Source organism: Pteronotus mesoamericanus, unplaced genomic scaffold (genome assembly GCF_021234165.1).
Source record: "Pteronotus mesoamericanus isolate MK-2021 breed Mesoamerican mustached bat unplaced genomic scaffold, CSHL_Meso_final contig_78, whole genome shotgun sequence".
Classification (NCBI taxonomy): domain Eukaryota; kingdom Metazoa; phylum Chordata; class Mammalia; order Chiroptera; family Mormoopidae; genus Pteronotus; species Pteronotus mesoamericanus.
The window spans coordinates 1,282,217-1,305,983 of record NW_026555258.1 but is presented as its reverse complement, the minus strand read 5'-3'; the positions used below and the strand labels follow the sequence as shown (position 1 = coordinate 1,305,983).

Sequence of the window (23,767 nt, the reverse complement as noted above, 5' to 3'; positions counted from 1 at the left end):
CCCAGGACACTGACAGAGACCTCAGCTCTCTATCAACCCGTGGGGAGTGCGGGTCCCAGCCTGAGTGCTGGCCCCCTCCGGCCGCCGCCTGCCGCCCGCGGGCGACCCTGCGGCACCTGCCCCGCGGGGAGTGGGTCCCAGAGGCCTTCGGGACTGCCATGCTCCCCTGCGACAGCGGCCAGAGGGCCCCAGGAAACTGGTCTGAGGGCAGCCCCCACTGCCCTGCCCACCCGTCCAACAGGGGGCCAGAGGCTTTGCCTACCACCTGGTGCCGTTCAGAACCCAGAGCCGGGGCTCGAGGCTGTGCCTCCCCCAGAGGCCTGGGAGCTGGCAGACGGGGCGCGCACCCCAGGGGAGCCCTCGCTCCACACGAGGGCCCCCGGGGGCTGGCACCAGCCACACACCACGGTGCCCTGCGGTCCCAGCCCCGTGCCCACCACTGCAGACCAGGACGGTGCCCCCAGCAACCTGTGTGGCGCGGCCCACAGACTGCCAGGGACCCCAACAGGCCTGCCGGGCCTCAGGCGGCCGCCAGCCTGTACCCCACAGGCCGGAGCCTGAGCCGGGAACGAGGCCCCAAGGCCCGGTCCCCTGGCCGCCCCAGAGCACCTGCACCATCCAGGAGAGTGTTTCAGGGCCCGCAGCTCCGTTTCAGTGATGACCCCCCCAGCCCCCGCCCGAGAGCACGTCCCCAGCAGCTCCAGGCTTCTGGAGGACAAGGGCAGAACGCCGCGTCCCTGGGGGAACCTGTCCTTGACGAAGTCCTTCCACATCCTGCCAACCAGGAGACTGTCACACAAAAGCAGTGGGAACAGGCGTCCGAGCGCCCAGCCGCCACGCCAGGCAGAGCCCCCTGTGGCAGCTGGGCCCACAGTGACGCCGCCACGGCGGCAGGGACCCGACCAGGGAGCGATCTCACACGGCGCCGTCTCCCACGAGGAGCCCCCACGGCAGGGACGGTGGCAGGGGGACTGTCTCGTGGCAGCGTGTGCTGGGCAGACCGGGGGCCCTGCAGGGGCGGCCGGGAGCGGCCGAGTGGCAACGGGTCACAGCACTTGCACTGGGCAATAAAACATCGAGAACAGTACAGAACGTTTACGGGAAAAAAACACAACTCTTGATAAACTGAACTTCACCTCACCCTTTTGTAATAAAAAATTAAAATTTTCGTTGACTGAACACAATACAGACTAGGAACTCTTCCCCAGACAGTGTGAGAGGAACCGGCAAGAAACGTCCCCTTCTAGAACTTTCTGATGGTAACACTTCCCCTCCGCCCATCGTCTTCAGACGCGGCTTAAGTCCAGGCCCCCCGATGCCCGGCTGGACCGGGAGCCCCCAACACCTCGCTGCTCGCTCCGCGCCAGCGCGCGGCCTCCCGGCGGCCCCGGGCCCGGACCTAGCAGTCGCTCTTCCAGAGCTTGATGGTCTTGTCGTTCTCCAGGGCGGCCGAGGCGATGATGTTCTCTGTCGGGTGGCACGCCGTCGAGATCACAACGTCTGAAAGCCAAGGAGAGTCACCGCGGCTCCCTCCGGGAGTGGGGCCGCCCCACCACCCACGGCCGCGGCCCGCCAGGCACCGCCCACAGCGCCGCCCACAGAGGGGCCCAGGGCGGGCCGGCTCCGCCCCCCCCCCGCCCCCAGCCACCACCGTGAGCCCGCTGAGCTCACCTGTGTGGCCCTGCAGTTTCTGTACAATCTCCTTCGTCTGAAGGTTCCAGATGTACACCAGGTTGTCCTCCGAGCCCGACACAATCCACTGGGGAGAAGCACCGGAGGTGAGGGCGGCCCGCGAGGCCGGCCCCGCCCCGCCCCGCCAGCCCCGCCCAGACCACACGCGGCAGGGGCTTCTGGGACGTGCTGGGGGGGGGGGCCCAGAAAGTCCGTTTTTCCATGAAAATAAAAGATGTTTTTTCACTTTCACCAATAATTTGATTGGATTTGGATTTTCTGTAAAGATTTTTTCGAAAGACTTATTTTTAGAGAGCGGGGAAGGCAGTGAGAAACACCGATGTGCGGTTGGCTCTCCTGTGCCCCCCACTGGGGGCCTGGCCCACGGTGCCGGCTGGCGCCCCGACTGGCTTTGAACTGGCGACCCGGGGGTTCGCGGGCAGGCACTCGATCCACTGAGTCCCACCAGCCAGGGCGGATTAGGATATTCGGAGCATGTCGGCTGTCTCCCGCCGTCGGCTTCCAGCGGGGAGAGGCCAGGGGCGCTGCTACACGCCTCCCACTGCATGAGACGGTCCCACCGCCAAGGGTTATTTCACCAAAACTTCCATAGTACAAGAAACTTCACAAGCCACTTTAGACGTGTTTGATCAATCTGCACAAATCTTTTTTTTGCACTTCAGTTGCATTTTTCCTTTTGAAATAATAAAGCCTAATACGCTGAAAACACCGGGTATTTTCTTCCCTCTTCAATATTAAAAGAGACACAAAAGTTTACCAATTTTCAGTAATTTTTTTCAAACGCACACTCTGATGTGACGCTGTCACAATTAATCTAACAAAACTGTTTCAAACGAAGTTAAAGACAATTAAGCGCGACCAGAGCCACCCTACAGAAAAACCGTCCCGGCCTTACTGGCCGACCCGATGGAACGTTCTCTGACACAGCCGCTTCCTACGTGTCTGACTCCCTCGCACTCCACTGAACGTCGCCGTCTCCTCAGCGACAGGCCAGGGCGCACAGGGCCCGCGCCGGGCCAGGCTCCAGGGGAACGGGCGTCCGCCGTCAGGCGGGCACGGAGCCCACGCCTCCCTGAGCGAGCGCGGCAGGTCCAGAGGCAGATGAGCAACACGGCCCCCTATCTGAGTGAGTCACCAACACTACGCCGTGTGACCTCGTTTTGGTCAAAGAGGAGAAAACTCCCATTGTTCTGCGGGCACGGAGCGCGAGCCCCGGCCTGAGGCAGGCCGCCTCGGGCCAGCGGGCGGGCACCGCGAGCCTCACCTTCCCGCCGGTGACGGAGAAGTTCGCGAAGATGCAGTACTTCTCGTTCTTGTGCCCAGTGTACGTCTTCAGGCACTGCAAGGACAAGGCACCAGCCCCCACTCAGTCTCAGCTCCCCGCCTTCCAGAGAAGCCCCCGAATGCCGAGCGCAGGCGCGGTCAGGCCGCCGAACCGGGACCCAGAACGCACTCCGATCCCGCAGCACCGAGCCCACAGTCACAGCCACGACCTTCCCACCGGCCCGGGCACACCCCACGCCCCTGGGGAGCCTGCACCAAATGCGCTCCGGAAGGGCGGCTTCCCGAGTCCCCTCAGCTTCAGGTCCCGGCCCCGCTCTGCCACCACCCGAAGCCACGCCCGGGAAGCGCACAGCCCGAGCCCAGACCCCGCGGGCGCCCGAGCCACTCACCTTCCCTTTGCTGTAGTCCCAGAGCTTCAGCGTGCTGGAAGGCAGGGGGCGCGTCAGACACCCCTCCCGGGGGCCCGTCTGCTGCCGCCGCGCCCCCTTCTGCTGCTTCCAAGTTTGGAGCGGGGCAGGGGGCCGGAGCCCCTCAGCCCCCTCCAAGTGCAGGCACCCAGCAGGGTGCGCAGTCCAGGGGTTTAAGGACACCCCCAGGCACAGGGCGAGGGCCCCAAACATTTATAGTCAGGGGCAGGCTGTGGGGCTGCTCCCTGTGTGGCTCAGCGGGAACCCCGCCCCTGGCTCCAGAATGCTCGGAACAGACCTCGGTGCCGTGCCCCCCTCCCCCTTGCCCCGGGGCAGAGGTCCCCCGCACGGAGCGGGGCAGGGGTAGGAACGCACCGGGGCCCAGGCCGGGCCCCGTCGAGGGCTCCCACCGTGTGCACAGGGAAGCCAGAGCCGAAGGACCTCCCACGGGAAAGTGACAAACCGACAGGCGACAGGGAACCTCCCAGGGCGTGGGGGGACCAAGGAGCTCGGGGCAGACCCAGAAGGCAGCCCAAGCCAGACCCTCGCCCCCAGACAGGGGCTGGGGACAGGGCTGTCCTGGCCACCCCAGCCCAGACATAGGCCCGGCCCGGCGGCCGTTTGCTGCCGGTGGGAACCCGCTCCCCAGCAGGTGGGGAGACAGGAGCACTTACTTGTCCAAGGTCGCAGCCAGGATGTACTTGCCGTTGGGAGAGAACTTCACGAAGGACACCGGGGGGTTGTCATCATCTGCGTGGAGACAGAGGGGCTGACGCAGGGGCCCCGGGGCAGGAAGGGAGACGCCCCATCTTGGCTCAGGACGCGGGGGGAGCGCCGCACCTCCTGCCACCTGGCCGCTGCGCCCGACCGCCTGGCGCTTCTCCAGCCGCGCGGGCTCTGAGGGCACAGGGCCTGAGCGCTCCTGGGCGGGAGGGGGTGGCGAGGGCTGAGGGGCGGCTCCGGATCTAGTCCCCGCCGGAAACCTCCGCAGCCGCGGCCCGGCTGAGGCTGGGACTCAGACACGGACGGGCAGCCTCTCCGGCAGCGGCCTCTCACGGTTTCGGTTTCGGCCGAGACGCCCGAATGCCCCCGGGCCCGCCTCCTCCAGGGGGTTGGCACTCCGAGGGCCGCCCAAAGGGAGAAGGGCGCTTCTAGCTACAGGACAGCCCCGTGACTCACGTCGGGAGGGGATCCCTGCCCCGGGCGCCAGGGCCGGGAGCGTGCGCCCCGCGGGAGCGGGGAGGCTGCGTGCCTGGCCCCAGGGGAGCGGCCTGGCCACCACACGATAGGGCCCGCGCTGCCCACTGGCCCCAAACCCCGGAGGAGGCGGCGGCCCACAGCCTGCACGGTCCCAGGGGCCGCAGGGGAAGACCAGCCACGCCCCTCAGGTGGGGCGTGGCGAGGGCGCTGGCAGCCCTGACCCAGGCCCCTGAGCAAAGCACCACCGGGCCTTGTCCGCACGAGTCCAGAAAGCTCCAGCTCCCAGGTGGAAATGGGGAACGAGACCGGGGACCGCCGCCCCCTTCCAAGGCTCTGGCTCGCCCCCGGCCTCGGGTTGCTTCACCAGCCTCCCCGGCCAGGGGTTGCTGCCCAGCTGTGGGGCAGCCGAGGACCCAATGGAAACATGACAGGGCTCGAAGCGGGGTGGGCGCGTCATGGGGCGGCGGCGGCCGCACCCGGCCTCTGGGGAGACAGCGGGGGATGTGGCCGTGGGAAGGGCGCCCACAAAAAGAGTGGCCCGTCAGAGCAAGAGCCGCACAGGCCACGAGCAGGCAGCGTGGCCCGGGGGACCCTCTGAGGACCCCGAGCTGGGGAGTCAGGAGGGAGCCAGTGGGGGGCAGGGGGTGAGTGCAGGAGAGGGGCCCGGGCAGGCGAGAAGGGCTCCCAGAGGCACAGGAGGCCCCGGCGGCAGCGCCGCCCCCGCAGAGCGCCCCCCGCCCCAGCTGCCCGCAGGGGCCCGGCGGCAGCGCTCACCGATCAGCGTCTTCAGGCACTGGCCCGAGGCGGTGTCCCAGATCCGGCTGCAAAGCAGAGACGGCAGCAGGTGGTGGCGGGGCCCCGGGGCGGGACTGAGCGCCGGCCCACAGCACACGCGAGCGCACCGCTGCACGCCGTGCGCTCGCCCAGCAACCCGCCCGTGTCCTGGGGCCCAGGGCGGGCCAGCATGCATGCCTGGGCCACGCATGTCCATGTGGCTCTTTGCGTGCTACCTGTCCATCCTCCTGGCCGAACCGGTGGTGACCACAGGGGACTTAGAAGGGATTTGAACCCGAGCCTGACCCGCTGCCCGGGGCTCGGCCGCCAGCAGACACTAGCCCGCCAGGGCCCCGGCGCCTTCGCGCCTGTCGCTGGCATCACCCACTCCCACTTGCTTCACTTTTAACAGGAACATGTTTCTAGTCACACCTTTCGGCCACGGGGCTGGGGACCCAGCCGGCGGCAGCTCCGTGCCACTGCCTCCCAATAACCAAACGCGGGACACTGCCACCCCTAACCCCACCGCCGCTCGGCCCGCACGGCCCTGTCCCAGACCTGGCTGCGTCCGCCCAGCGCCCGCCGCCCAAACCCTGCACATGCGCCATGCACCCCCAGCGCCGCAGCTCAGCCCGAGGCTGCACAGGGCCCTCCGCCCGAGGCCCCGTCCCTTGGCCTCCTGCACCCCCGCGGCGGGATGCGTCTGGATGCGCCCATTCGTGACTGATGCTCCCCCAGTGGGACACAGGGAGGGTCAGCTCTGGCTCCTCGGCGGTGAACTTGGTTCCTTCCCGCCCCCGCCCCCCCCCGCCCCCGCCCCCCCCCGCCCCCCGCAGGGCCCATGCGCCTGGTGGCGTCTCCGACGGACTCAGCCTGGCCCAGCCTCATGGGGGGGCCCCTCCAGGGGTGGGCACCCTCCCGGCCTCTACACCAGCCGTCTGCCCCGGCAGCACCTCCCCCCCAGGCTGTGCTCCGGAGGGTGGCACCCCCCTGCCAAGTGCCCATGGCCTCCCAGGGGCCCCCAGCGCAGAGGGCGCAGAGGCAGCCGTCCACATGCTCTCGGCGCGGAGCCAAGAAACCCAGCTTCTCTACTTACCAGAGCCCGTCGTAGCTGCTGGACACGATCAGGGACCCATCGCGATTGAAATGAACCTGAGGGGCAGGCAGGGGGGAGGGGGAAGAAACTTAACTTCCAAACCGCGGCACCGGCAGCGCCCTCCCTGAGCGGCGCCCCCGCCCACCCCGCATCCCGCTGCCCCGGGAGCCGTAGCTGGTGCCGGCCCGAGGACCCTCCTCGGCCCACGGGCAGCACGGGGGACAGCCCCCTTCCCCTGGTGCCTCACGCAGCAGTTCGTTTCACTACGGAACACAAATGGAAAGCCTGCCTGCAGCACGTCCGGACAGCGAGGCCCATCGCGGATGGGACATCCTGTCAAACCAGACGAGGAGACGCGGGGCTGCACTCTGGCCAGGGAAGCCCGGCCCCGGGGGCCAGAGACGACCCCCTGCCTTCTGCCCTGCCCCCTGCCTCCCTCACAGAAGCAACAAAACGGGGTGGGGGGGAGGCAGGCAGGCGCAACGACCTTCCTCAGGACGGGCCGCGGCCCTGCTTGCCACCAGGAGCCTCGAGTCCCCGACACCTGGGCCGCTGGGGCCGCTGGGACACGGGGGCCCCCTGCATTTGCAGAGGGGACGGAAACAAGGCCCAGGCTGCCGATCCTTGGAGCCCGGAGCTGGCGCGGCCCCACAGAGCTGCCGCGCAGCTGGCGGCCCGTCCCTGAGCCAGTTCCCCGGGGGCCCTTCCCCTCTCTCCTTCCTTCTCCCGCCTGGACCCTCACGGGAGCACCAGCGCCGCCGGGCCAGTAGCTCCGCCCGCCGTGCGAGCCCCTGGGTCTGCCTGCGCCCGGGCTGCTCTCGGCCGGACGCGCCCCCAACGCCAGCTGCGCCCCAACACCAGTTGCGCCACTCCCTGCGCCGGGGCCCCAAGTCCTACGTCCCGGACCCGCGCCACAGCCGCAGCGCCAGACGCGTCAGCCATGCCGTTCTCTGCTGCGGAGCCGGCCCGACCCACAGAGGCCAGCGGCGTCCAGCTGGGACAACCGAAACTGGCCTCTGCGCACAGGGCGCTGGGGGTGCGGCTGCGCATCCGCTGGCAGCTGCCGCTGCCAACACCTAACGGGGAGGCGCCCCGGGCGGGTGGCACGGGATCCTGGGCACCTGCAGTGCTGCTTCTACACCTGCTCGATGTGAGGCTATTAACGAGGGACTTCCCACAACTTCCAAACCAGAAAGCGGACTTGAGACTCACAGGGGTCTCACCTGGACTCGGTGCTCAGCGGCCACAGGTGGCGGTGGCCCGGGAGCCGGTGGCCTGGCTCTGGGAGCCTCCCAGCTGTGGCCCAACTGTCCTCCGCCCCCAGCAGCCTCATCAGCCAACGGCCTTTGGCGCCACCAGCGCCTGCCGCCGCCCGAGCCCAGCTCGGGTGTGCGCGCTGACCCACAGCCATCCCGCCGACCACATCCCCCTGTAGCTCTGAACGCGCAGAACATTCCTCCGTGGAAGCTGCTAGGCCAGACGCTGAGCAGACACAGGCCCCCACACCTGCGGCACCAGTGCCACACTGCCCCCAGCCACGTGCCAGCATCGCTGCCGGCAGGCATGGCCTCCCCGCTCGGCCGGCGCGCGCTCAGGAGTCAGAGGGATGCCCGTGGGGACAGCCGGCCCGGCAGCGGGCACGCCGTGCTTCAGCTCCGACAGAGCGTCACTCGGAGCCTCTGCAACGGGGGACCCTGGAGACGTGGCTCGGGCACAGGCTCCGAGGCAGGACACGCTTAAGACGAGGACGAAACGCGGGACGAGAAGGGCGGGCAAGAAGCCTGCACACGCGGGGCTGCGCGAACGCCGGGGCACCTCTCTGTACGTGACCGCCCAACCGCTATGCCACCTACCTGAGACTAGCACAACATGACCCCGAACGCCAACTGCAACGGAAAGAGATGCAGTTGCTGCGGAAGCCCAGGCAGGAGGCCGGGGGGGGGCGCGGGGCGGGAGCCCCCGCGCACCCATGGGAGGCTTGGCACGCGCCCTGCTGTTCAGACACACGGCCCACTGCGCTCCCGGGGGTACTGGCGAGAGGCACAGGGAAGCGGCCGCGGGCGAGCGGCGCTGGGGCGCGGGCCCGCCCGGACGGGGACACCCAGGCCCGCCTGCAGGTGGGCGGCGAGCCGCCACGGGGGCAGCCTCACTGCTACTGAAGCGGTGGCCGCGCGGCAGCGGATTCGGATCTAAACCCCAGGACGCCGGGCAGAGCCACTCCTGCTGCCCCCCCACCCCCCGCAGGCTGGGAGCTCGGGGGCGGACCGGCCATTGGCCACCCATCGCTTTTGTAAGACACAAAAGCGTAAAAAAAAAACCAAAAAAACAAAAAGAACAACACCCCTTAATACAAGGCCCCACCTCTGAGGGAGAACTGCTCTCGACTCATCTGATCCTGATCCTGCCCCAGTCCCCCCAGTCCCCCCAGTCCTCCCAGTCCCCCCAGTCCCCCAAGTCCCCCCAGTCCCCCCAAGTCCCCCCAAGCCCCCCGTGTCCCCCGCAGGCCTGCGATGGCCGGCCAAGGCCAGACCCCAGCAGCACGCCGCTGCACCCCGCGCGAGTCAGGGTTTGGCTCCGTCTCAGCCGCGCAGCGCGGCTTTTCAAGGCTGAAGATGCTTATAATCACGGCCCACGTGCCCCGGGGGGCGAGAAGGCCCACCTGCTCCGTGACGCGGAGCCAACTGCGCACACGTGCGTCCTCCCAGGGGCGGAGAGCCCACCTCCCGCTCCTCGCCTTCGCTGACGGAGGGGACCCCGGCCACGCTTCCCCCGGAGCGGTGCCGGGCCCTGCGCAGCGACTGTCGGGCGCCCGCTGTGCACACTGCTGCCATCCGCGAGACGGCGGCAGGGCTCGGACCACACGCGCCGGGCGCCCACGGGGCCCTGCCAATCAAAGCGATGGACTCCACCTGCCCTGCACGCAGCCCCGGCCACACTGCCCGGGGCGGCTGCGCTCCCAGGGTTGGCAATCCCGGTCCTGGAGGTTCCGTTTGGGCCAACCCCGCACACGCGCTGCAACCACCTGCCCTTCCAAGGGACTGCGAGGTCACCCTGGGTCCCCGCGCCCCATCTCTGGTCATCGCTCTGTGCTGCCGGGCACCTCTCAGGAGTGGACAGCAATGGGGGGGGACTCACGGCCGAGACGGGGTCCGAGTGCGCCGGCAGGGTCTTGAGACACTTCCCCGTCTTCACGTCCCATATCCTCACGCTCTCATCGAACTGGGGACAGAAAGAGAGGTTAAAGCCATTCCCGGGGCGGGCGGGCGGGGCGGGGCAGAGCCTCCAGGACCAAGCCCTGCCACCACGGAGCAGCCCAGAGCAGCCCAGAGCCAGAGCCCAGAGCCAGAGCAGCGGAGCGACGGCCCCTCCCCCGCACCGCCGCCCCCTCCCCCCCAGAGGCCAGCGCACTCACAGAGCCTGAGACAATGAGGTTGGACTGTGGGTTGAAGTTGCAGCAAAAGACATAGTTACTGTGTCCCTTCAGGGTTTTCAGACACTTTCCCTGAAATGAAAGGTCGTTGGATCGTGAGCCCCGGAGGCCGCCTGCCCAGCGAGGCCGGCCTCCAGGGGGCGGCCCAGAGCACCGCGTACCGAGCTCACGTCCCATATCTTTAGGGTTTTGTCATCTGAGGCAGAAACAAGGAGGTTAGAATCCGACGACCAGGCTACATCCGATATTCCCTGGGGAGAAAAGACAAAGGGTCACCATCTCGATGGGACAAAACACAACCAGCCCGAAAAGGTCAAGTCCCCAGCATTCAACTCCAGACAGACAAGCAGGCATCCCACGTGTGGGAAGGGCAGCAGATGGTGTGACCACGCATGAGGTGCCCCCCGCGGCCCGGGGCAGGGCCTGCGCCCCGCCGCCCCGCCAGGCCCCGTGGACCCCAGTCCAGAAAGCTGGGGCCTAGGCCCGCACCCGCGCCCACTCCCCTCCGCCCGTGCGGCTGGCGCACACTTCCTGCCTGCGTGACTCTCTAAACAAACTTTCACTTGTAGTAAAAAACAAAAACAAGTAACTACCACAAAGAACAAAGAATTTGGGGGGGGAACGCGGTATCTCGGCCCGGCGGGCCCGGGAGAGGGGCCTGCGTGCGGCCTGCGCGCAGAGCCAACACCTACCAGCTTGTGACCGGAGATGGTTTTCTCAAATTTCCCGTCGTAGGCGCCCCAGATTTTAATGAGTTTATCTGCAGCTGAAAGAGAGGAGCAGCCAAGCCGCGCTGTCCAGGCACCCGGCGCCCACCGCCCAGGCTTCCCCGCAGGGGTGACGGGGGACAGTGGGAGGCTCCCTGGGCCGGCCGGCACCCTGCCCGCTCCCAACCCGCTCCCAACCCGCTCCCGACCCTGCCGCTCCCTGAGGCAAGGGGCCCAACCCAATGGGGAGGGGCGTCTGCACAGTTAAACCCACAAGCGCCCAGAGGGGAGGGCACCTACACGAACTCGCCAGCCACTCCCCGTTGGGGCTGAACTTGACGGAGGACACGGCCTTCGTGTGGCCGGCCAGCGTGAACTTCAGAGCGTAGTTCGGTTTAACAGGGGTGGGCTGTTGAAGAGACAATACTCATCAGCGAAAAGCAACCGCCGGCGCCACCCCGTGCGACGGGCTGCCAGTCTGGGTGTAGTTCCCCAAACTGAATGTCCAACTCCGATCTCCATCCTGGGCCCCAAATCAGCGCCAAGCGCCTGCCCGAGCCCCGTCTGTGATTGGGTTTTTACCTGGAGAAGTCTAAACCTGAGCTCCTACCCCCTCCCCGCTGCCTGCAGGGTGTCTGCAGACCCGCCCTGGCCCTGGCCCTGGCCCTGGCCCTGGCCCTGGCCCCGGCCTCAGAGCTGTGGGCGGGGTGGGGGACTTCGGAGCAGATGCCCTGGGTCCTACAGAGACTCCACAACTAGGACCAAGGTGCTCCACGGTTGCTAAGGCCCCCACGAGGGACAGGCCTGGGAACCCACACACGGGCGGTGAGACCGGGAAGCTCTGCTGAGGCGGCAGGACAGGCCGGCGGGCCCGAGACACGCCCAGGGGCCCGGCGGGCAGGGCCGCTGCAGCGCCCGGAGCCCAGGACTCGCCTTGCTCTGCGTGGCCGAGGACGAAGGGGTGGGCTGTGCTCTGGCCGCCTCCGTCTCCGGCTTCTTCTCCTCCGTCGCCATGGCTCTGAGGCCCACCGGGCAGGGCAGGAGACCAGGTAAGAGGTCCGCAGCTCAGACAGAAGGCTCACAGTGGGACGGACTCTCTACTCACCGAAACCTCCAGTGGGACACCTGGGCCAGCAAGCAAACCATGTTTCAAAAATTAATTTCCAGGAGAAAGGAAAAAAACCGTTCGGCCACCTTCCTGAGCTCGGATGCACGCTCCACATCGAGGGACCTAGTGATCGACCTCACTCCATGCAGACGCTTCTCAGACACTTTGCTGAGACGCCTGGCCAGGCCCTTCTGTGACCGTAAACGGAGACCCAGCTGCACAGGATTCCCCGCACTATGTCGGGGCATCCGCAGGGGCGCGGCGCGGCACAGGCAAAGGCAAAGGGACGCAGCTTCCTCCTACGAGCCCTTATCCACTAGAAAACCAACCATCACTTTCTTGTCAGGAAACTCTCAAGCCAAGTTACAGGAGACTGAGCTTCGGGGTGTACGGGCTTGGGAATGTATCCAAATCCCCAGAAGCATCCCCAATGATGCAACCTCGCCAACAGCAGTGCTTGGAAACACGCGAGCCCCGGGCGGTCCAAGCCGCGGGCTGTCACGCCGCCCGGCTGTCGCCCCGTGCCAGCCGCAGACACGAGCTGCCTCCAGAGGGCCGGCGGCTCCCAAGGCTCCGAGACCCGGCCGGGGAGCCTGGATCAGAGCCAGCCCCGCATGGGAGCCTGGGTGCTCTGGGGTCGTCTGCAACCGGGCTGCCACTAGGGTGGGGGGGAGGGGCCGTGACAGTGCAAACTACCCAGAAGCTGCAGGGTAAGCGGCAGTTGGCGACCTGGATACCTGCAGCACAGACACACACTAGGTGGCTTTGAAACCGGGGCGCGTTAGTCAGAGGGGTGCCACCAAGCAGACGTCATTGGCCACCCAACTCCCAGAAGCTGGGACCACCCTCAGTGCGTTTACACAGTGTAAATTCTAGTCTGGAGCTTGACACTAAAGCCGGCACAGGCTCAACGTCACACTGGAGTGAAATGGAGGCCACCAAAAAGAGCACGTCTCCAGGCTCCATCCAAACAGGCAGAGGAACGCTGACGCCAGGCAGCCGTGCACGGCCAGCCGGCGTCCAGCCGGCGTCCGGTCACATGCAGTGGGGATGGAGCCGCCGACCAGAGCAGGGGCGGGTGCAGCCGGTACACCTGCCAGGGACGTGCTCACTCACAGCTGAGGCTCAGGAAAGCTCCCCGAGAGCCTCTCCTGCGCCTTCCCCTGGGTGGGTTGGGCAAGTCGGGGGGGGGGGGGGGGGGGCCGGGGAGGCACTGAGGGTGGCAGAGGAGGCAGCCAGACCACACAGGGCTGCCAGGCCGGCACGGCGCGGAGGGAGCTCGGCAGGCTGCCCTCTGAGCGACAAGAGCCCTGCAGGGGGCCCAGACAGGTCCTTTTAGCATGAAAATTGAGACCCAACAGGAGGTGAGGTGTGACCACAGCCAACTGGCTGCCCTCACGTGGGGACAAGACAGGATGTCCAGCCCAATCCACCCACACCTGGGGACCGACCGTTAACCCTCAAAGAACCAGCAGGCTTGCATTCTCCATGAATACTCGGCGGTTCGGTGGAACAACTGTTTTGTGGCCACTGAGACAGTGAACAGCGCAACAGCCCCGAGTTGGCTTCCGCAGACGCTGCCTCCTGCCCGCGGGCTACTCGCCCAGCCGCGCAAGGCCAAGCCTCCCAAACCTCGGGCGCTTCCAGGCTGCACGTCAGGGGGGGACCTCTGAGCTCCGGGACGAGGACCAGGCCCGCAGGTGCCGGAAAACAGGTCGTCACCGGGCGGTCCCGAGGAGGCCGCCCGCGGGCAGCGCGCTCTCCAGCCTGGGTCCTGCCCTGTCCTGGCTCGCCTCCCCGCCACGGCGCCGGGCCACCTGGGAGCCGGCGTGGCGCACAGGGCCTATCCGAGCGCCGGGAATTGGACCCGACTGTCTTTTCACATCGCCCAAAATGGGCCTCGCAGCCCGGAATGGAAGTGGGCTGAGGCTCCAGGGCGAGCCGCGGCCGGGGACCCCATCCTGGGACCCGGAGCTCTCGGGCGAGACGGGGCCTGGCCGCCTCGGGCTGAGGGGCCAGCGGGTCTGGCTGGGCGCTTCCGCCGCAGAAGGCAGACGGGGCGTGCGCGCCTGTGCAGGCAGGCAGGCCCTGGGGCTCGGTGGGTCCGGGGGCTCCCTTTGCGGCGACCCTGGAGACCAGGGGAAGTGCAGGCTGATCGCAGAAGTCGCCGTCCCCGGGTGGAGGGCTTGTCACTAGGCCATTGGGAGCGGCCGCACAGGTGAGCGCCCGGGATCCCCGGGAACCGGTGGGGGTCCATGGGGGAAAGGGGCTCGGGGCCTCCGCGGGCGCGGCTCCAATAAGGGGACGAGGGGCGCAGGGCTGTACCCGGAAGGCGAGGCGGCGTGGACGCGCGGGGCGTCTGCACCGAGGGGCCCCGGGGGCCGAGGCCGAGCCGCCGCAGCACGTGCGGCAGCGATGGTTTGGGGGTGCAACGGTGTGAGCCCACCGCGCGTGCCCGCGGGCCAGGCGTCCCCCGCTTACCTCCCGAGCCGTGGCGGGCGAGAGCGGGCGCTCCGGGAGTCGCGCTGGCCGCCGCCTGGGCGGGAGCCGGGCCGAGCTCGACGAGGCGGCGCGGAGCCGCAGTGCGCGTGCGCGCGGGGCCAAAGCGGCGTCGGGGCGGGGCGAGAGCACAAAGCCGGCCTCTCGGAGGGTCGCTACGGGCCGCGGCGAGGGGCAGAATGCCTCGAGCAGGCCAACGCCTTAAAGGAACAGCACGCCGTGCTCGCTTTCTGCTTAAAAGCCTTAACCCCAAAGGTGGCCGGTGCAGGCCGTTCTTCCGCACTTTCTAAAAACTGAAATATAAAGACACGACCACAAAGTGCTACTGTGCCCCTCGAAAGGTCTCAGCCTGTGCTCGTCCTGCAGCGGCGCACCCGGGGAGTAGCTGGCGGGGCCCCAACGTTTCTTCCAGGCTCACGTCCCTCCCTCCTGCGTCGCGCGCCCGGAGCGGCAGCTGACGCGTCCTAGGCATCCAGCCCGGCCCTGGCCGTGGCCATAGCCGAGTGCCTCCCCGAACGCGCGGGACCCTTACCTTCCCACTTGGAAGCGAAGACCCCGAGCCCCACAAGGTTCCGAACGCCGGCTCTGCGCCCCAGCTCTGGCTCTTCCGCAGGGCGCACCCTCTCCTCTCTTGAGCCCCCCCGCAGCAGAGACAGCCTATGGAGCGTGCAGGCTGCCCTGCCGTCTGCAAGGTGATGTCCCTGGCAGGTATCGTCACCTGCAGTTACACAAGGGAAGCGAAGGCCCACGGAGGGGGCTCAGGGGCGGAAGGAGAACCTAGGGGTGCTGTCCTGGCCCGGAGCCCCACGCATTCTCCTCCTGCTGCCCACGTGGGTCTTCGAGTATCGGAGGTGGCCGCGGTCTCCCAGCTCCACGCCCCACCCCCGCCCGCGGGCAGTCACATGCGGTCTCTTATTTCCCAATTAAAAATGGGGACACCGAATATGACACGGGATCCTTTGCACACAAAAGGACACAGCATTTGAAATGGAAATGCCCAGGGAAGTGAGCTGCGTGGTTGCCATAGAGACAGACCGGAAGTCGGGCAGCTGGTCCGGAGCCCCAAAGGGGCCAAATCCGCGTCCCATCCCGAGCCCAGCTGCAGCCTGGCTCCCGCGGCTCTCCGTGCCCTGGAGGCCCGCGCACCCGCGTACCTGGAAGGTCAGGCGGTGACTAAAGAAGTAACAACCAGTTCAGGATGAAGAAGGGCATCTCCCTCCACCGGCCTGCCCTGGTTCCGCCGCCCAACTGGCCTTGTTCAAACCTCTGAAACACAGTCAGAACCTCTAAAACCCCAGCTCGAATCTGTCACACCCTAGTTTAAGACCCGGAGCTGGCTTCCCATTGCCCTCGGTCCAAACCCAAACTCCACCAACCTTGGAGTTTGGTGAAGGGGAGACCCGCCTCCCCCTTCAGCCCAGCGTCACGCCCAAAATGTGCGCCTCAGGTCCCAGCGCCAAAGCGAAGGTGTCACTTCCAGTCCTCCAGCCCCCGGGTGGAGGCCGATGAGGGCCCCGACCCCAGAGCTCAGAACCCAAACCAGACTCCCAGGTAGACTGGCCTCACCTCCCTCCTCCAGGAGATAGAAACTTCCAGTGAAAAGGCGAAAACCCATCTTTGTTGAGTGTTTTTGCCACCCATCCCCATAGTCATAGCTAAAATCCTGGCACCAAATATCACAGTAGGTAAAGCGATTTAACAAGAACTTTAAAAACTTCTCTAGCCATGGCCAGGTTGCCCAGGTGGTTGGCACGTCACCCCGTGACTCAGGGGTTTACAGGCTCCATCCTTTGGCCAGGACATGGGCTTGGGTTTCAGGCCCATCCAGTCAAGTGCGCTTAGGAGTGGCTCTGAGGTCGGTGAACATAGCCTTTGGTGAGAATTTACATATATATATACAGACACATATATATAAATGTGTCTAAGTCTTAGGCCCTGGCTGGGTAGCTCAGTTGGTTAGAGCGTCGTCCTGATTCACCAAGGTTGCAGGATCGATTCCCGGTCAGGGCACATGCAAGAACCGACCAGTGAATAGATGAATAAGTGCACCAACAAATTGAGGTTTCTCTCTCTGTCTAAAATCAGTTAGAAAATGTTGATCAGGCCCTGGCTGGTGGGGCTCGATGGACTGAGCGCCGGCCTGCAAGCCATAAAGATCGACCGTTCGATTCCCAGTCAGGGCACAGGCCTGGGTTGCAGGCCAGGTCCCCAGTGGGGGGCACATGAGAGGCAGCCACACATGGATGTTTCTCTCCCTCTCTTTCTCCTTCCCTTCCCCTCTCTCTAGAAATAAATAAAATCTTCTTAAAGAAATGTTGATCGGATGGATGGATGGTGAGCGGGTGGACGGATGGACAGATGGATGATGAGTGAGTTAAGGAGTAAAAAGCAAGTGCCCTCTTCTTCTGAGGAGAGAGCAGCGTGGCGTGTCCACGGGAGCAGACAGGGGGCCTTTGGTGGTGGCAGAGCTGAAATGAAGAACATCCCCTTCTTAGAGGCCTTGAAGCTTTGGAGAAGCCATGCTTAGTCACCAAGTGATACATATTTCGCAGGGGCAGTGGAGGGCTTTCCACGAGGTGGCAGTGGGCAGATCGCGTGGGAGAAACCCCGATGCCCCTACAGCCGGCGCGGCTGGGTGGGGGAGCACTGGCCCTTTAACAGCCGAGCCCGCAGCTTTGGATTCCGGTGGCAGTTGATGAGTGAGGGTCTTGGAAGACAAGGGACACCGGGGAAGCCCAGGCTCCCGGGCTTGCAGGAGCTGCTCACTGGATTTCCGGACTGGACGGCCAGCCTCGGCTGGGCCGCCGTTCCCGGCAGCTGCGGACGCTGCCTGGAGAGCCCGAGGGTCCCGCCCGCGCAGGTGAGTGGGTTTAGTGTTAAGTTCCTTTTTCCCTGGCAACTATGACGAGACAGCCGGTTTGGGAGAGTTACGTCCCCATTCCCCCTCCCTGGGCTCTGCTCTCCCTTTGTCCACGCCTCCTCCTCCTGGCCCATCAGGACAGGCATTTTGCCCGCCATCCCTGGGTCCCAGTGGGCCACCCCAACCCTGGTACCCAGAAAGCCACCGCTAATCCTAGCGCACTGCCATCCCGTGCCGTCTGCTCCGGCCTCAGTTTCCCAGGCACAGAAAGACCAGGTTAGACAGGAAGAAGGCTCGGCTCTCGGCATGGACTGTGGGGTCTCTCCTCACCGGAGCTTCCTCCCTCCACGCCTGTGTGCAGCGTGGGCCCCCTCCCACGGACCCATCGCTTCCTCCTCGCCCCCCTGGAAAGCACCCTGGCCTGCTTCCCTGCACCACCTCCCTTCATGCGGCGAAGAAGCCACCTTCCCTAAGCTGACCCCTTAGGCTGCCCCACCCAACGATGACCGAGGGTTCAGCTTGCTTGGCCCTGTCTAGTTTTAAAGCTGAAAGCCACTGCCTCCGGCCATCCCTCAGCCTCAGAGACACGGGGACCTGAATGTCCCTTCCCCGAGGTCCCCAGGCTCAGCCTTGGCCTCCCCGACATGCTCCTCTGTCGCTTCCTGTCCCTGCCAGCACCCTGGCCCGCCCTTGCCCACCTCCCCCACTGCTGGGGGCTCAGCGCAGCAGGGACAGCCAGCCTAGGCCGCACTGCCCGCTGGGAGCCGCACAGAGCAGATGCCTAATAAAGACCCTCCCAGTCAGTCCTGGAATGTTTGTTTTCACTCCCTGTTGCCTCAAAGGCCCCACAAGGAACCCCACCTGCCCTGGGCCTGGCAGGCTCGGGCCTGGGGGTCTCAGGCGCGGCCCCCTCCAGGGTGGCCAGCGTGTGCTGGGCACCAGCCAGGCCCGAGGCCGCAGGGCGGCTCGGGGAGCAGGAATCCCTGGAATGCGGTCCCGGCTCCCAGGCCGGGCCCCACCTGTTCCGGTCTGCAACCCCCTCCGCCCGCGGCCGCGGCCTGGGCGTAATCCCCGCTGGCTGCAAAGGCCCGGCTCGAGAGGAGACAGCGAGGGCTCCCGCGACCGGCAGGCGGAACTCAGAGGCCCAAAAAGCCGCGGGATTGTCTCAAAGCTTTTCGATTTTTTTTTTGGTTGGCAAGGGGGTTGGTTTGTGGAGCACTGGTTCAAGGGGTCATTTAAGGAATATAAATTCCGCTGCCCAGATTCCACCTGTTTCTCTGTCCCGTCCAACTATTGCCACTTGTCCTTGCTGTCACGTTGAAGCCCGCGCAGCTGCTCTCCCTGAGCACCTACTGTGTGCCTTCCTCTGCCAGGGGGCGGTGGGTGCAGTCTCCCGGAGCCCCGCCCCAGCTGGGAGATGCTCTGATTTTCACAGACGAGGAGTGTGGAGGCTCGGGAGCCTCGGGAGCCTCGGGGACTTGCCTCCCAGGCGGTGGAAGGGCTGCCCCGCGTCTCCCCCAATCGCAGGGCCCTGTCGGTTTGCGGGCATCATGTCTGCGTCCCCCCACCCCCGCCCGGCAGCAGCTGGGATCACGGCGGCTCTGCCGCCTCGTGCTGCTCGCGCACAGCCCGCTCCACCGCCCCCACGGCAGCCCGTGGCCCTCGGCCGCCCCCTTGGCTTCCACGACAATGAGTTGTTTCTGTGGGAAAATTTCCAGGAGCACCAGGCTGGCTTAGGAGATGGGAACATTCCCCACGGGGACACGGGCCAGCAGGCGGCCTGGGGGCCCCCGCACCTGGCGCTGGAGGGGAGCCCATGGGGCTGAGGAAGGGCGCCCCGAGGCCGCCACCCAGCCCTCGCGTTTCTGGGTTCCCACGGCTCGCTGAGAATTCCCTGACTGAGGAGCAGCCGCCTAAAATAGAACAGCTGACACCGGGGAACCAGGGGCCAAAGTCTGAGGCCGCGGGGCCGGCGCCTTGCTGTCCAGCCGCAGGCCAGCCCCTCCGTCCCTGCTCCCCTCTGCCTGCCCACCCTCTGCTCGCTCCCTTCTTCCTGGGGTTCTTTAAGGGTTTTTAAATCCCCCCGAGAGCAGCCGAGGGCTGGGCACCTGCAAGGACCGTGGTCGAGGCCTCGCCAAGGCGGAGGCTGGCGGGGGCGCGGGCTCGCTCACAGCTGCCTTCACAGGGCAGGCAGAGCCCTGGGGGGACCGAGCCGCAGGCTGAGCGCCGCGCCCGGCGTGCCCGCCGCACCCAGCCCAGCGGCCCCGGACCGGCGGGCTGCTTTGGGAAGAGATGGCGGGCTGGAGGTGGGCCGTTTGGTTGTGCCTGGGGCCGAAGGGATGGGGTGCGAGTGGTTCTGGATAGTTCTGATCCCAGGCGTGGGGTCCCCATCGATCTCAGAGTGTTCGAGCTGCAGGTCATATAAATAATAGAAACAAAGGTTCCTAAAGCCACACGAAAACCCTACCTCGGGGTCCACTCAGCCCACAGACCCCCCAGCCGACCCCAGGCCCCGGAGCCTTTCCCACCAATCAGCCGCCGGGGACTCCGGCTGCCTGAGGACGTCCCGCCGTGGTGGGTGTAGTGGCCTCGCCAGCCACCCCAGGGACCTGTGAATCAGCCGTGCACTTTGTCCGGGACCCCCTGCAGCCCCGCAGTGAACGCAGCAGCTGGGGACACGGTGCCGTGGAGGGCCGCTCAGGCAGACTGAGAAAAAGCAAGCCCCGTCACACTGTGCCCAGAGAGGTGCGGAGTTGCACAGCTCCGTGTGGGGACAGCGAGTGAGGCTGCGGTGGCAGAGGCCTCGGAGGCGGGAACCGACCTGTCCAGGGTGCCCACCCCGCAAAGGGAGACGGGGGGGGGGGTCTTGCTTGCAATCTCTCTGTCTGGCCGTGTGTGAGGGTGACAGGGGCCTCCGCTTGGGAAGGGCGTGTCCCCGCTCTCCATTTTTGGAAGAGCCTGAGAAGGACCGGTGTCCACTTCCCTGGAAACTCCTAGTAGGTTGGCGGTGAGACCGTGTGGTCCTGGGCTTTACCCTGCGGGAAGGATTTGATTCTGCCTCAATGTCAGGATTCAGTCCGGGTGCACCCGGATTTCGCACTCCCTCCCCGGCCAGGCCTTGGCAGTCTGCGAGCTCTGAGGGATTCGCCCCTTCCCCCAGGTCATTGCAGTTGTTGGCTTTCGGTCCTTTTGATTCCCGTGGGGTCAATAGTAACACCTCACATTCGTCCCTGATTCTGGGAACGGCAGTCTCCCTTTGTAGGTCAGCCTAGCGAAAGGCTTGTCAGGTTTGTTGATTCTGGGGGAAAAAAACAGCTTTTGGTTTAGTGGGTTTTCTCTATTGCCTTTCTATTTAACTCTACCGCCACCCTAATCTCTACGATTGCCTTCCTTTTGCTCGCTTTGAGCCCAGTTTATTCCTTTTCTAATTCCTTGAGGTGGAAGTTCAGGGTATTGACTTGAGGTATTTTCTCTTTTAAGATAGTCATTTGCAACTAAAAACTTCTCTGAGCACTCCCCATTTAAAATTCGTACTGTGCTTCCTAACTTCCCTTACAATGTCCTCTCGGACCCGTGGCTTGTGTAAGAGTATGTTGTCTAATTTTCACGTGTTTGTGAATTTTCCAATTTTCTTTCTGATGTTGATTTCTCACTTCATTCCACGGGGGTCTGAGGAGGTACTTTGATTTTTTTATCTATCTATCATCTATCTATCTATCTATTTTATTTTACTTTTTTAGAGAGAGGGGACGGGAGGGAGGAAGACAAGGAGAGAAACGCCGATACGGACGCCGCACCCCGGCGTGCGCCCCGGCCAGGGACTGCCCCCGCCGCCTTCCGCGCTGTGGGCCGATGCCCAGCCCACTGTGCCGCAGGGCTCAGGGCCACGCTGGCAGTTCTTGCTTTATACGTTCCGGGGCTCTGTTGTTGTGTGCGTACATGTTTGTTGTTGTGTGCTCTGCAGGCGCTGAGCCCTTTATCATTAAATGATGGGTTTGTCTCCTACAACCATTTTTGTCTTAAAGTTCATTGTGTCTGATGCTGGTATAGACATACCAGCTCTCTCTCGGTTATCGTTCTTTTACTTTCACTTCTTTCTATGGTTCTAAAGTGAGCTTCTTATAGACAGCGTGTACTGGGATCACGCTTTTGTCTGTTTGTTTCTCCATTTTGTCAATCACTGCCTTTTATTGGATGATTTAATCCATATTACATTTAATGTCACTACTTATACAGAAGGACTTGCTTGTACCCTTTCGCCATTTGTTTTCTATGTGTCTTACCTGTTTTCTGTGCCTCTCTTCTTCCGCTCCTGTCTTCTTTTGTATTTCATAGGTATCTGCTACGGTACCATTTTCTTCTCTTTCACTATATACACTTATTTCTTATCGGTTACCCTAGAGGTTACAGAGAACATCTTAATTTTTAATAAATCGCTGTAGGTTCAGTTTTAATAGCATACAAAATCTTTCCCCCTATATGGGGACCATCCTTCATCATGTTATTATTGTTTTAAATTACATCTTTATATGTTGGGTACCTACTGACAAAGATTTGTAGTTATGCTTTTATGTAGTTTTCCTTTAAACCATCTGGGGGAAAAGGAGGTGTTCACAGTCAAAGATTCATCAGTGATGAGTTTTATGGTTCCCTGTGTAGTCACTTTTACTGTCCTTTATTTTGTTGATTGGAATCAGGTCATTATGTGTTCACTTTGCCCTGAAGGACCCCATTTAGCATTTCTTAAAGGAGAAGTCTCCCGGCAACAAACTCTCAGTTTTTGTTTATCCAGGGATGCCCTCAGTTCTCCTTCTTTATTGAAGGGTAGCTTTTTTTAAGAACTTATTTATTTATTTCTTTAGAGGAGAAGGGAGGGAAAAAGAGAGGGGAAAAAATAGCGATGTGAGAGAGAAACATCAATCACCACCTCTCATACGTACCTCCCCCAGGGACTGAACCCACAACCCGGACACGTGTCCTGACCAGGAATTGACCCGGTGACCTTTCGTTTTGCAGAAAGACACCCAACCAGCTGAGCCGCACCAGTCAGGGTATATTGAAGGATAGTTTTGTTGGACATAGAATTCTTGGTTGATTTTTTAAAAAGATTATATTTATTTATTTTTAGAGACATGGGAAGGGACGGAGAAAGAGAGGGAGAGAAACGTCAACATGCAAGAGGTACATCAACCCCAACTAGGGACCTGGCCCGCAACCCAGGCAGGTGCCCTGACTGGGAATCAAACCAGCGACCTTTCGGTTCACAGGCCGGCACTCAATCCACTGAGCCACACTAGCCGGGGCTACTTATTGATTTTTTTTTTTTTTTTAAGAAAGAGAGAGACATCGATATTTTGCTCTACTTATTTGTACTGGTTGCTTCTTATGTATGTGCCCTGACACGGGGTCAAACCCACCCTTGGCCTATCGGGGCAATGCTTGAAGCAACTGAGCTACGCAGCCAGGACCCTTATTTTGTACTGTGAGCGCACGTTTATGAAAGCTGGGGACAGTGAAGCAAGGAAGGGCCTAGGATAGACAAGGCCGCATGAGAGCGACGAGGCGGAGCTGCTTCGGATCCAGAAATGTTCTGGGAAAGAGATGAGCCCAGGCTGGGCTGCCGCCAGCTCCCTGGAGAGCCAGGGACGGGGCCTGGGGACAGGCTCAGGGGGCTGGCCTAGGAGGAGCTGCTACTGCCCACTGCCCCCATGGTCGCAAGCTTTGTGGGGTCCCTTACAGTTTAGGAGGTGCCCACCTGCCGGGGAAGAGCGGGAAAGGAAGGGCACTGGCCCGCTCCCGGGAGAGAAAGCACGCCTGCTGCTTCTTAAAAATATTCTTTCTTCCCCATTCCGTCTCTCTCTTCTTCTTGTGCATTTCTTTTTCTTTCTCTCTCCCTGTCTCCCTCTCTCTCTCTTCCTTCCTTCCTTCCTTCCTTTCTAAATACCAAAGGCCGCAAAGATTTCCATGGTCAAACATCGCGTCCCTGATTTCCATGTACCACCCTTTTTTTAAGATTTTACTTCTTTACTTCTATTTTTTAAAAAGATTTGTTTACTTTTAGAGAGAGGGGAAGAGAGGAAGAGAAACGTCAATGCGTGGCTGCCTCTCACAAGGCCCCCCACCAGGCACCTGGTCCGCAACCCAGGCAGGCCGGTGCCCTGACTGGGAATTGAACCGGCGACCTTTCCGTTCACAGGCCGGGTTCCGCCCACGGCGCCACGCCAGCCGGGGCTGCGGCCTGCATTGCGCATACATTGGCGCACTTGGCAGCCCCCCGCTGGGCTCTCACGCTCCGCTCGGTTTTCTGCGCCGCTGTTTCTTTCCGATTCTCCAGTTGGACAGTCTCAAACCATTTACCTCCACGTCCTCTGGTTGTCTCTTCCGCTCGCTCAGATGTGCTGCTGCACCCACCCAGTGAACTTTTTATTTGTTTTTGTTCTTTTGAACTCCAGAACTTCCATCTGGTGCTTTTCATACATGCCTTCTGTCTCCTTATTGTCGACCTCTATTTGACGAGACACTGTGCTCCTGGTCCCTTTAGTTCTTTGTATGTGGTTTCCTCGAACTCTTTAGAGGACATTTAAAAGAGTTGGTTTAAAGTCTTTGTCTAGTAAGTCCAATGTTTGGGCTTCCTTAGGGACAGCTCCTATTCATTTCTTTTTATCCCCCGTGTATGCACCGTACTTTCTTGTGTCTGGTATGTGTCTTTT

General features: G+C 63.4%; 1 protein-coding gene across 1 annotated transcript; it reads right to left on the bottom strand.

Moving 5' to 3' along the window:
* Positions 1–90: 90 nt before the first annotated feature.
* WDR5 (WD repeat domain 5) lies at positions 91–14,288 on the bottom strand. The gene is made up of 14 exons (XM_054584786.1): positions 14,180–14,288; positions 11,524–11,715; positions 10,891–10,999; positions 10,576–10,649; positions 10,045–10,134; positions 9,866–9,955; positions 9,589–9,672; positions 6,454–6,509; positions 5,358–5,404; positions 4,058–4,133; positions 3,366–3,399; positions 2,957–3,031; positions 1,672–1,759; positions 91–1,500 (listed from the first exon to the last, which is right to left on the bottom strand). Exons 2-14 carry the CDS (start codon positions 11,602–11,604, stop codon positions 1,400–1,402), a joined length of 1,005 nt encoding a protein of 334 aa, XP_054440761.1. The 5' UTR covers positions 11,605–11,715; positions 14,180–14,288; the 3' UTR covers positions 91–1,399.
* Between the last annotated feature and the right edge of the window lie 9,479 nt (positions 14,289–23,767).

Bases quoted from the DNA above. Each gene is read 5' to 3' on its own strand.
- WDR5 (XM_054584786.1), bottom strand. From the start codon at position 11,604: ATGGCGACGGAGGAGAAGAAGCCGGAGACGGAGGCGGCCAGAGCACAG. The intron at 6,510-9,588 runs GTGAGTCCCCCC...CCTGCCCCTCAG, and splicing joins ACTCGGACCCCGTCTCGGCC to GTTCATTTCAATCGCGATGG. The intron at 3,400-4,057 runs GTAAGTGCTCCT...CCTGCCTTCCAG, and splicing joins CTGGCTGCGACCTTGGACAA to CACGCTGAAGCTCTGGGACT.